The sequence below is a fragment of the Microtus pennsylvanicus genome, chromosome 10, assembly GCF_037038515.1.
Source record: "Microtus pennsylvanicus isolate mMicPen1 chromosome 10, mMicPen1.hap1, whole genome shotgun sequence".
Classification (NCBI taxonomy): Eukaryota; Metazoa; Chordata; class Mammalia; order Rodentia; family Cricetidae; genus Microtus; species Microtus pennsylvanicus.
The window spans coordinates 53,387,855-53,400,420 of NC_134588.1; the positions used below are offsets into that span (position 1 = coordinate 53,387,855).

The 12,566-nt window shown below is 36.9% G+C and overlaps 1 protein-coding gene across 4 annotated transcripts in view; it reads right to left on the bottom strand.

The window, feature by feature from the left end:
- Nucleotides 1-12,566, bottom strand: part of Rabgap1l (RAB GTPase activating protein 1 like) — a 599,727-nt gene that overhangs the window by 222,678 nt on the left and 364,483 nt on the right. For all 4 annotated transcript variants that reach the window (XM_075988370.1, XM_075988369.1, XM_075988371.1 and 1 more), the window contains 2 exons: nt 1,966-2,091; nt 554-697 (listed from right to left, as the gene is read on the bottom strand). In XM_075988370.1, the coding sequence (XP_075844485.1) occupies nt 554-697; nt 1,966-2,091 (270 nt within the window). The remainder of the gene's footprint in view (nt 1-553; nt 698-1,965; nt 2,092-12,566) is intronic.

A 12,566-nucleotide genomic window follows, 5' to 3' on the forward strand; every position in this document is an offset into this window, starting at 1 on the left:
ACACATGTTTGGAATGCACAAAGCCAAAAGTTTGAATCCTACTATTGCAAGAAGGAAAGAGAAAGTGAAGAAGAAAAGGAAAAGAAGGAAGATTACATGGTCCAAAATTTGTATTAGTTTTCTCTCTTGGAGGAACCAAAAATACCATACACACAGAGGGAGCTAACAAATGAAGGAATTAATTACTGGGGGTGCATGGGGGGCTCAATCATATTTCGTGATGTAATAAGAGTGCATTAACAGTAAAAACTTCTGGCTCTAAATTCATTTATTTAACCTTTCTAAAAGTTACACTGCTGATATATTATTCACAGATATAGGCTTATTAGGAATATAATTACACAAATTCAACCATCTAATTTTATTTTGTGGGAATTACATAAGTCTTAATGTTTTTATTACTAACAAATAATAAAATTACATAATCTCTATTAAAAATTCAAATGAAATTTTGGTCTGTGAGTATGGGTTAAGAAGAAAAGTATGAGAAAAAAGAACTTGTTTTAAGTAGACTTTGCTAGTTTGCTACAAGTATGAAAGCTGGCCACTGTACCTCACACAGCAGTAGGTCAATGATGTGGAACACCATGCAGAGAGGAAACTTGGCAGTAAAAAGTGTGAGGAACCACTGGGATGCATACATATGAGCTTCTAGGTTCAGATCACAAAAATGGTTGTACAGGTCTGGCAGTTGTTCCTAAAAGTCAAAATAAAAGAGTTAGGAGGACGATTGTTGAAGAAGCTTTATTTCTTCAACAACTGCAATTTCTATCAAGTTCTCTGTTGTATCTGAATTGTATTCCAGCACTGATTTGTGGTTTGTCAGTGTACAGAAGTGATGACAGGAGATGGGAATTGAACAGATGACAGATGAGTGCAGACAGCAAAGACTTATAACAAAGATTATCCTTGCTAACACAAGTGTTCTTGCTTCCTGGGGAAATCTTGTTCTCTCAGAACACCTGCATTCTAATGAAAATTGTGACTCCAAGGTAAGACACAGGATTCACCTCCGACTTACCTAGAAACAAAATATATATTTACCTTATAAATCATCAAACAACATTATCTAAGATATATAGTATTTTAAAATATTCTTGAACACTTGGAAAACCACAAAGCATAACCAGATATTAAAACCTATCTGTGGGTTGGAGAGATGGTTCAGCAGTTCAGAGCGCTTGCTGATTCTCCAGAAGACCTGAGTTTGGTTCCCTACACTCAAGTCAGGTAGCTACCATCTACCTGCAGCTTTAGCTCCAGATCTGCTGCCCTCTCTGGACACCCAAATACATTTGCATATGTATGTATGTATGTATGTGTGTGTATATATATATAGTCATGTAAATAAAAAAATAAAATATATCTTTAACAATCCAATCTTGATTATATGAAAAATGAAAAAGTAAAACTATGCAAGAGTATAATAAAGATAACTAGCTTCTAACAAGCCCTTTAGGCTACCTTTACTCTTTCATTAATTAAACATGCAAATGCTTTTCAAAGGCCTGAGAGGCCAAGCACAAAACATTTCCATAACTACTGAGAAACAGAAGCAAAGACACAGAAAAGATCATGTTCATTTTCTTCTTAAATAGCTCACACATTCACATCTACACATACATGCACATGCACACACACACACACACTATTGTACAAAATTATTACTTCAAAAAGGACCCAAACACATCTACTTGATAGTTTAAATAAAGTATCTAAATGATTATTAGGCCCAACTTATTTTTCATTAATTAAATATAGTTATTTGACTTTTAAATCGTACAAGAAACACTGACTTTTCAGAAAAAGTAACTTTTACGTCTGAAAAGTCAAAAGCATTAATAAAATAAATCTATTTACATTTTCAGTTGTATTCATTAAAGCTTCATAATTAATTATTGCTCATATTAGGGATTTTTGATAACAACAAACCTGTGGGTGATAGAATTTCCTGCTTTTCCTTACCTGCATTAGTTTCTCAAGTTGATAAAATTTGCAATGGAGATCTTCAAAATTGTTTTTATATAGATCTCGTAATCCATACTTATCCATGATTTTCACCAAGACACAGAATGCTTGCTCTTCTGGCATCTACAGGAAACACACATATGAAATATGAATGAATGCCATTTGTTCAGAATGTATGAAAAGGTCTTTCAAGTCCTTCACAGGAATGACTGAAAGTGTACTATATCATTAGTTTGACACATCTGCCCCTGGTCTCTGGAGAAAATTCTCCTAACTACTCAGTAATTCTGAGTCCTGCCACTGTTTCTGCATAAAAAATACTTTACATATTTTTTCTATAAAATAATTACATTCTATTTACTTTCCCCTGTCCTACACAAAAGGTATATATATTACATACATGTATAACATAGCTTGCTTTTCTCCCATTAACAAATTAAAATTATTTCCCTCTTGTTATATAAACAGTTGCATCTTTATTTTTATAATAGCTGCAGAGTGTTTCATTGTCTGAACATGCCAGAATTAATCTAATCAGCTTCCTATCAATGGATAATTGAGTTATTATTATTTTTAACACGAATAATTTCAACAAGCAACTTTGTCTACATATCACCTTCGACACAGGGATGGACTGTGGTAAGGTATAGCCACAAAAAAAGGATTAGATTGACAAAGAATAAATGGATCTTTCTTTCTTTTTCTTTCTTTTTCTTTCTTTCTTTCATTCTTTTGCAAGAGCTCATTATGTACTGCCTAATTCTACTAAGTTCTAGGGTTATAGTTGTTAGACCATCAATCTTTGGTCATGTTTTAAATTTTGATAGTGTAATGCTATCCTTTCAGAATCTTCTTGATGCTGCTATACTTCTTTCAGTACTTGTGGTAAACAAGGTCATCTGAAAAGGGATTATAGGCAAGACATTCCTAGAAATAATGTTTTATCTAGAGGTAGTCCAAACAGAATGCTCCAGCCTTCTGGAGTATGTAGATGTGGCAAAAGCTGGTATAGAACTGATAAATGCAGATCAACAAGGGACATGTAAGGTAACCCTCTGACGTCAGCAAATGACTTAGGGGGACTCTCCTAGGACCTCATATCAAATTTGGTTCAACAATTCCCTATCAGAAATTCATCTACAGAGAAATTAAAAAAAACTAATGCCTATCCTGGGAATGAAGGTGCAACCAGTCATTCTCACAATAATAAAACCAGGTTCACAGTGACTAGCATAGATGTCAAATGTCGGGCTTTTGTTCCAAGTTTGACAGCTTTTATGTGGTTTGAATTCTTCGTTTGGTTCTTTGGATGGTGTTTGAAAAAAACGAGAAAGGCATGTAGAATCAAGATAAGACCTACAATCACATTATCTAATTTTAAAACAACTGATAATTTCAGAAATTCCGAAAATTTAGCAATTGGCTCTCAGGAGCTGATGGAAACTAGCTCTGGCAAAACTCAGACACAGACCTCCTGAAACTGAAAAGTTTCTGTAAAGCAAAGGACACGGCCAACAATACAAAACAACAGTCTACAGCACGGGAAAAGATCTTCACTTAACCCCATATCAGACAGAGGTCTAATCTCCAAAATATACAAAGAACTCAAGAAATTAGTCATCAAAAGAACAAATAATCCAGCCGGACAGTGGTGGTGTATGCCTTTAATCCCAGCACTCAGGAGGGAGAGGCAGGCGGATCTCTGTGAGTTCAAGGCCAGCCTGATCTACAAGAGCTAGTTCCAGGACAGGCTAGAAGGCTACAGAGAAACCCTGTCTTGAAAAAACCAAAAAAGGACTGCGAGGGGTGCGCCCACCCACTGAGACAGCTGGGCTGATCTAATGGGAGCTCACCAAAGCCAGCTGGACTGGGACTGATGGAGCATGTGATCAAACCAGACTCTCTGAACACGTCGGACAAGGAGGGCTGAGAAGCCAAGGACAATGGCACTGGGTTTTGATCCTACTGCATGTATTGGCTTTGTGTGAGCCTAGTCTGTTTGGATGCTCACCTTCCTAGACCTGAATGGAGGGGGGAGGACCTTGGACTTCCCACAGGGCAGGGAACCCTGACTGCTCTTTGGACTGTAGAGGGAGGGGGAGGGGGAAGGGGGGAGGGGGATGGGAGGAGGTGGAAATCTTTAATTAAAAATAAATAAAATTAAATTAAAAAAAAACTAAAAAAAAAAGAGTATAAACCTAGGCAGAAAACTCTCAACAGAGAAATCTAAAATGGCTGAAAGACACTTAAGGAAATGGTCAACATCCTTAGTCATCAGAGAAATGCAAATCAAAACAACTCTGAGATTCTATCTTACACCTGCAAGAATGGCCAAGATCAAAAACACTGATGACAATTTATGCTGGAGAGGTTATGGGGTAAAGGGAACACTTCTGCATTACTGGTGGGAATGCAAGCTGGTACAGCCCCTTTGGATGTCAGTGTGGCACTTTCTCAGAAAAATAGGAAACAACCTTCCTCAAGACCTAGTAATACCAATTTTGGGTATATATCCAAAGGATGTTCAATCATGCCATAGGACATGTGCTCAACAAGTTCATAGCAGCATTGTTTGTCATAGCCAGAACCTGGAAACAACCTAAATGCCCCTCGACTGAAGAATGGACAAGGAAAATGTGGTACATTTACACTATGAAGGAGTACTACACAGCAGAAAAAATAACGACATCTTGAATTTTGCAGGCAAATGGATGGAGCTAAAAAAAATCACATTGAGTGAGGTAACCCAGACCCAGAAAGACAATTATCACATGTGTTCACTCATAGGTAGTTTTTAAACATAAAGCAAAGAAAACCAGCCCACAAATCACAATCCCAGAGAACTTTGACAACAATGAGGACACTAAGAGAGACATACATGGATCTAATCTACATGGGAAATAGCAAAAGACAAGATCTCCTGAGTAAATTGGGAGCATGGAGACTTTGGGGGAGGGTTGAAGGGGAGGATAGAGACAGGGAGGGGAGCAGAGAAAATGTATAGCTCAATAAAAATCAATTTAAAAAAGTTGGAGCCCTACTCTAAGTGCAGTGGGAAAACACAAGAGTTTTAAAGCAGAGATACTGACTTTTACTCACTGAGCAATTTCACTGCTCTCTGAGAAGTAAGTTACAAGAAGAGAAAGGAAGAAATGCACTGGTTAGGTAAAGACCTATCACTATATTTTATATGACACATTAATCTATAATAAACTACAGTCAGTCATGCTCCTCATGATTTCCAGAAATGCATGGTGAGTATAGGAAGAATGCCACAGAGATGCAGAGATGCAGAGAGCTGCAGGGTGCTTGCCCTTGTTAGCTTTTCGTTTTTGATTGACATAAGCTATAGTTGTGAAGAGAAACAAAAAGCCCAACATCTTGATCTGTAGGCAAGACTGTGGGAGCATTTTCTTGATCAATGACTGATTGAGAGGTGCCATCCTTAGGCAGGTGGTTCTTCGATGCATAAGAAAGGTAGCTAAAGCAGGGTGATATTTGTGCACACCTTTAATCCTAGCACTCAGGAGACAGAGGCTGGTGGATCTCTGTGAGTTTGAGGTCAGGGTGGTCTATAAATCAAGCTCCAGGAGAGCTATTGCTTCATGAGAAACCTTGTCTTGAAAAACTCCAAAGGAGACAAAAGAAAAAAGAAAAAAAGGAAAGGTAGTTAAATGTGAGTCAGAGGCGCAAACCAGTAAGCACTGTTCCTTCATCCTCTCTGCTCCAGCCCCTGCCTCCAATTCCTGCCCTTACTTTTCTGTAAGATGAAATAAACCTTTACCTCCAAAAATTGGTTTTGGTAGGTGTTTATCATAGCAATGTAAAGCAAATTAACACACTGCTTTTGCAGAGGACCCGAGTCAAATTCTCAGCACTCATATTAAGTTACTCATTAACAGTTGGCAACTCTAGATCCAACGGATATAGTCCCTTTTCTCGCTTCTAAAAGCACCTATACTCACATGCATATATACCACAACACAATCACTTAAATATAAATAATTCAATAGATTTCTTTTCTTTAAAAAGAAACATACTGCAGCAGAAGAATATGACTGTGAAGTCATACCAACATATACAAATTCACAGATATGTTTTAGTTATGAGCTGGTGATTCTGAACAGATAAGCTCTGAGTGACTAATATTTTTAGTTTTAAATAATTAGAAATAATAACATACAAAGAAATGCCATTAAGGATTAAATGAAATTATGTGATAGGCAATATACATTTCTCTTCTCTTTCTCTCCTTGGAAAACAGGAACGCCCTTATACATCAACACCTACAACAGTACTTTACATAAAACTACCCAGAAAGATAAAGGAGTATATGAGTAAAATTTTAACTTGTTGGAAACTACAAAAGTAACTTTGGGTTTTAGTCCTTTATACTATTAAAATGACTTTTTGGAATATATATTCTTAAAAGCGTTTTTAAACTTTGTTTTTATTTATTCTTTGTGTCTTTGATATCATGAATCCCATTCCACCCATCTTCTGTCCCCTGTGCCCCTGCAAACTCCACCCCATAAAACAAAATAAAATTTAAGAGAAAAAAGAAAAAAAAGAAAGAATGGGAAAATCTTATCGTGGAAGCTGTAGTGTGACAAAGTCACACAGTAAACACCTTTATCCATACATCTTTACATGCATGTGTTCATCACGAAGACTCATAGGTCTGGTTTGAGGCCCCACTGGGACTTGTTATAGACATTCCATTTCTGCTCTGTGTCGTGGAGATCCTGCTGCCCTGGGTCCACAGGACTAACCCTCACCCCAGCCCCACGCTCCAACAGATCAGAAATGGGGTGAATATTGGGGTGGACAAACATATAACATTGGTTCTGGGCCTGGGTGGTTGCAGGGGTGGTCAGCCCACCAGCGATTCCATCTTCATCACCAGGGCGAGCTCTCTTGCACTGCCCTGCTAGTTCACTCCTTGCAGCACTAAGCAAAGGGCAGGGGCAGTTCTCCCACTTCCACACGCTCAGGGTCAGTTCTCCACACCTACACCTTCACAGTCAGCTCTGCAGTGTTGCCCAGGCAAGGTGCAGGAGGCACTCTCCCAAGTGTTGCAGCTGATGAGGGGCTGAAACAACTCTCCTGCTCTCTCTTAGGACCTCAAGGCCAGCTTTTCTACTTGCCTCAGGTATTGACGGGGGGGGGGGCATCTCTCCCCACCTTGCAGCCACAAGACAGAGGCATAATGGGGACAACTCTCCTATGTTCACACATTAAGGGCTGGTTCACCACACTTCACCAACAGGGTTGATTCTTGTGATGCCTAGGTGAGGTGCATACCTTTTGGTTTCCTGGATGTTTTACTTTGTTTAATTTAAAAAATTAATATCTAAAAATTATATTAATTATAATAATGGATAAAATGTGATGTTTTGATACATATATAAATTTTATGTTGTTTTTGTTTTGAAATTTTAGTTTCACTATGGCTGATCTGGCTTTGGTTCCAGATCCAGCTGGCTTAAAATTTACTACATAGACCAGGATGGTCTTGAACTCATAGAGATATATCTACTTGCTTCTGCTCCCTGAGTGCTGAGATTAAAGGTATGTGCCACTAAAGCCAGCTACATTGTATAATTTCTAAATCAGGTTAAATATATGACCTCTGTAAATATTTATCATTTCTATTTTAAAATTTTTATTTTATTTTATTTTTTTGTATATGGGTGTTTTGAGATATCTTCAATTTTTTACATCAATGTTTTAGAGTTTTCATTATAGAGCTCTTTCACTCCTTTGGTTAACTTTATTCCTAGGTATTTTAAAATATAAAATATTGTATTATATAATAGTATCCTAGCTAGAATTTCTGTTCCTGTGATAAAACATATGACCAAAAGCAACTTGGGGGAGACTCACCACTAGGGTGAGCTCTCCAGCATTCCCTGACTAGTTCACCCCTCACAGCAATGAGCAAGAGGTGGGTCAGTTCTCAGGTTTTCACATCCTCAGGGTCTGCTCTCCCAACTTATACCTTCAGGACCAGCTACTGTGTTGCCCAGCTGAGGTGTAGGGATCACTCTCCAGGGTGCTGCAGCTGGTACTAGGGGGTGGGGGAAGGGACAGCTCTCCTGCTCTTATAACCTCAGCGTCAGCTCTTCCACCTCCCTCAGTTGATGGACATGGTGTGTGTGTGTGTGTGTGTGTGTGTGTGTGTCTGTGTCTGTGTGTGTGTCTGTGTGTGTGTCTGTGTGTGTGTCTGTGTGTGATATTTCTCTCCTGCCTCTGCTGCATTGCCCTGGGACACCAACATGGTCTCAGGTGGCTGACCAGACCCTGGGCATCCGCACAGCCCTCAGTGGTAACAGGAGGCAAGGGCATCAACTATAAAAGTGTTTCTAATTCCACCTCACTAGGTTTTGCGTCTTTTAGAATTATCTACCTTCTTCTCCAATGGTGGTTAATACTCTATTGATTTCCTGACTTCTTTTTCAATAAAGATAGATGCTGAGTATTTGGAAAGTCATAAGCTCATAAGCCTTAGTTTCTGTTTATGTGTTGAAATGCAAATAGAATGTCAACTACTAGCTATTTGTTTAGTTTTCCCTTTAAATCAAATAGATGCAAAACACAATTAAATCAAATGTTTGCTCATTAGCTTCCTATGTGTTACCAATTAAATGAGCAGGATAAGTGGACAAAAGAAAATTGTCAGTGCATACAATTGTTAGTTTTAGAACCACGAGGTGGTGGCTTACCGGGAAGGATCTTAACCTGCATCCATCTTGGAGAGGAGGGCTATAACGACTGCCTTACTTCCCTTCTTCCCAGCATTCAGTTCTGTTTACTCCACCTACTTAATTTTCTGTCCTACCAAAGGGCCAAGGCAGTTTCTTTATTAACCAATGAAAGTAACACATAGACAGATGACCCTCCTCCATCACTAGTGAGGTTCAGAGAATTGACTGATTACCAATAACTTTAAGTCCATTAAAGAAAGTGAATTTCATATCATGACCACTCTTTTGTGACATGTACAAAGTAAGTCATACTCTTTACACTCATAACAAGGTCCTTGGTGCTCAATATGCCAACAAGAGTAATATTATTTACATACTATAAATGAAGAAACTGAACCCCAGTTTAGGAATACTGCTCAAGGTTACATTAACCTAAAATACATTAAATGATGATTCAAATTCATAGCTGCTATTTTAAATATGTTTTGAAGGGGTTCTGTTTTGAAAGGGCAGACAAGCATAACTTCAGAAATTTAAGATGACAATTTATGAAGCCTGGATTTCAACCACATCAAAATCTCTGCCACCAAGTTCCTAGTTTAATGCCAATAAATGTCCCTTGAGCCAAGGTCTATTATACACAGGGGAAAAAAGCTCAGAAAAAATGTTATAAATAGCTTTGGATATATATATACACACATACATATATGTAATAGATATTACATATTACAAATAAAAAATCTGGACATTGATATCTTGATTCTGTGAAATTTTAATTTCCAAGACAAGTAGTAAGTAGCTCTGTTTCTTCTTTTTTATACTACTTTATTATTGTTGTTTTATGTGTTTGAGTATTATGTACATGTATGTATGCCACATGCATGGGTGGGTATCAACAGAGGCCAGAAGACCTCAGGTCCCCTGGAGCTGGAGTTAATGGCTGTAAGCTTCCTGACTTGGGTGCTAGGAACTAAGTTCAAGGCCTCTAGAACACAGTAGGAACTCTTAACCCCTGAGCCATCTCTCCATCCTGATCTGCTTGCCACTAGGGAAGTCACATCTTAATCCTGTCTTCAAGGGAAATTCCATTAAAGGATTAATAACTGTTTAAATATTTCATTTTAAAATAAAATTCACAAAACACGAAAGATAAATGTATGCTCTAATAAATAACTGGTCATAAAGAAAAAACAAATGACTATAAGGTCCCGTGCAGCTACCAGCTAGTAGAAGGAAGAAAATACTGCCAGCGGTAGTGGCATACACCTTTAATGCCAGCACTCAGGAGGCAGGGACAGGCGGATCTCTGTGAGTTCAAAGACTCTACAAGAGTTAGTTCCAGGACAGGCTCAAAGGCTACAGAGAAACCCTATCTTGAAAAAAGAGAACAAAATAAAAAATAAAAAACAATTCTTAAAAATTAAAAAAGAGTGCCTTGGACCTTCCTCAAAGCAATGAGCTTTGCCATCTCAGAACAGTGGCTAGGGGTGAGGTGGGAATGTATGTGGAGGGAATGGGAGGAGGAGAGGGAGTGGGAACTTAGATTGGTGTGTATAATGAAAAAAATATAGTTTGTTTTAATTTTTAATTAAATAAAACATGAAAATAAAAAGGAAAGAAAATACTATTTTACTTTGGAAGATTCCTGTGTAAGCCTTTTCAGTCATGAACTCCTCCCAATACAGTTTTTCCCTAAAAAAATTCACTATTCTGACTTCAACAGAAACCATTATATTGTTGTACCTTATAGTTCTTTCCATTTAAAATATAATTGCCCATTATTGAACGTTATATAAAATTGAATCATACCAAATATAATCATTCACTTTTCTTTCCATAGTAAACTTATACTTAGAAAATTCATTCATAATAAACTATATAGAGTAAATAGTCTTTTTATTTCTATAACATTCTACTACACAAAATACCACCATATATCCATTTTAATGTTTCATTATAATTTAATGTTGGGATTGCAATAGTGGATATTTTTGCTGCTGTTTTAAAACACTGGTTTATTTTATTCTATGTGTATGAGTGCTTTCCCTAAATGTATGCCATATGCCTGTGGAGAACAGAAGAACGTATTGAACCTTTGAAGCTGGAGTTACAAACAGTGTGAGCAATCATGTGGGTACTGAGAACTGACCAAAAGATTATAAACACTAATGCTAGAGCAATTCTCACCAGGAATTATGCTGTATATGTGTAAAGTATTTGACCAAAATATTAAAATGCATGTGTGAGATCACTGTACACCTCCACCAGAAAAAATTAAAGGACTTGTGTCTACTTAAAGATTTTTTTAACACAATACTTTTAAATATTATGGATTATTTGATAACCCTTCTTGCAGCTGGAGTTTCTCTACATGCCAAATAATTTAAAATATAGTAATTTAACCTTAAAAATGAGCATGAATTTCTAAAGATCAAAAACAATTTAAATTAGTTTAAAAAGTACTTGTCCCAGCACTGGGGAGGCAGAGGCAGGCGGATCTCTGTGAGTTCGAGACCAGCCTGGTCTACAAGAGCTAGTTCCAGGACAGGCTCCAAAACCACAGAGAAACCCTGTCTCGAAAAAACCAAAAAAAAAAAAAAAAGTACTTGGCAATAAATATGGTAGAAAAATATACTATGTTAAAACTGCACAAGATTTTTATAGAAAATTAAATATATAATCATTCACTGTATCTCTAGTTGAACAGATATTAATATAAACATAGTGATATTAAAGACAATCAACATTTAATTTCTAAAGTAATTGAAAATCATTGTTGTTCTAAGCTACCTATGCTAAATTACCCTTAACTACAGATAACATATTTCTTACAATTCACTAAATGGATATAACAGCATCTGTTTGATAATACTTGAACTGCTTAAACTATTCAATGCCATGGAGCTATTGCCAAAGTCCCTGAAAATTTTTTATACACAGAAGAATCTAATTTTGACACGATTTGAACATGAAACTCTTGAAAAATTCAGACTTTTCTTTGTGAATATTCTTTTATTTTTGGTTTTTCTTTCCTCTGAGGTAATGATCATGGGGGAGAAAAGGACAGCACTCCACAAAGAAGCAGGCTACAGCCATGATTAACATGCAGCTGCCAAGGACGACTGCAGCAAAAAGTACGAGCAGCTTATATAACTGATAAAATTATTAATCAGCAAGACCCTAATAACAAACACATCTCTCTGGAGCTGAGGTGATGTATTCCATGAATTCTTTAGGGTGGGTAGCCTATGGTGTTCTACTGCCTTAGACACCAGAGAAAAATGACACGGGAAAAAGCCTTTCTGTTATTCAACTAGCTGACAGTTTAACAGGTTAACAAAATATGTTGGTTAATCTATAAAAAAAATTACAAATTACAAATTAGAATACATTTTCATTAGTATAATGCTGAGTATCACTTAATCTTTTCTTAGGGATCCTGAAGGCATTTTTGTCTTTCAAGATATTTTTAAAATTCATGGCAACAACTACTTCATTCAATTAAGTTAGAGTATGAGAAGCATTAATGATATCTGTCTTGGGAACTATTTTAGTGACCAAGTTCACAAAGACTGACTAGTTATATGACCTTCATTACTGTAAATAGCTAAAACATAAAAGTTCAGAATATTCAACTTTTCTAGTTATTTGACTCATTTTGGCTCTCCTTAGGTGGTAAGAACTGTTATTTGGGTAGATTTCCAAATAGTTACAAATCTGGAAATTAGCTAAGCCTCTCAAAAAACCTCATGACAGATTTGTTAGTGCTATATTCTCACTCAACTTTAATCAATATATTATCATGTGTTTATAGAAAGGGCTATGTTGGGTAGGGATTTCTTTTAAATCCAGCAGTCTATCTTGGAGGGAGGCTCTTTAAGATCCAGGAAG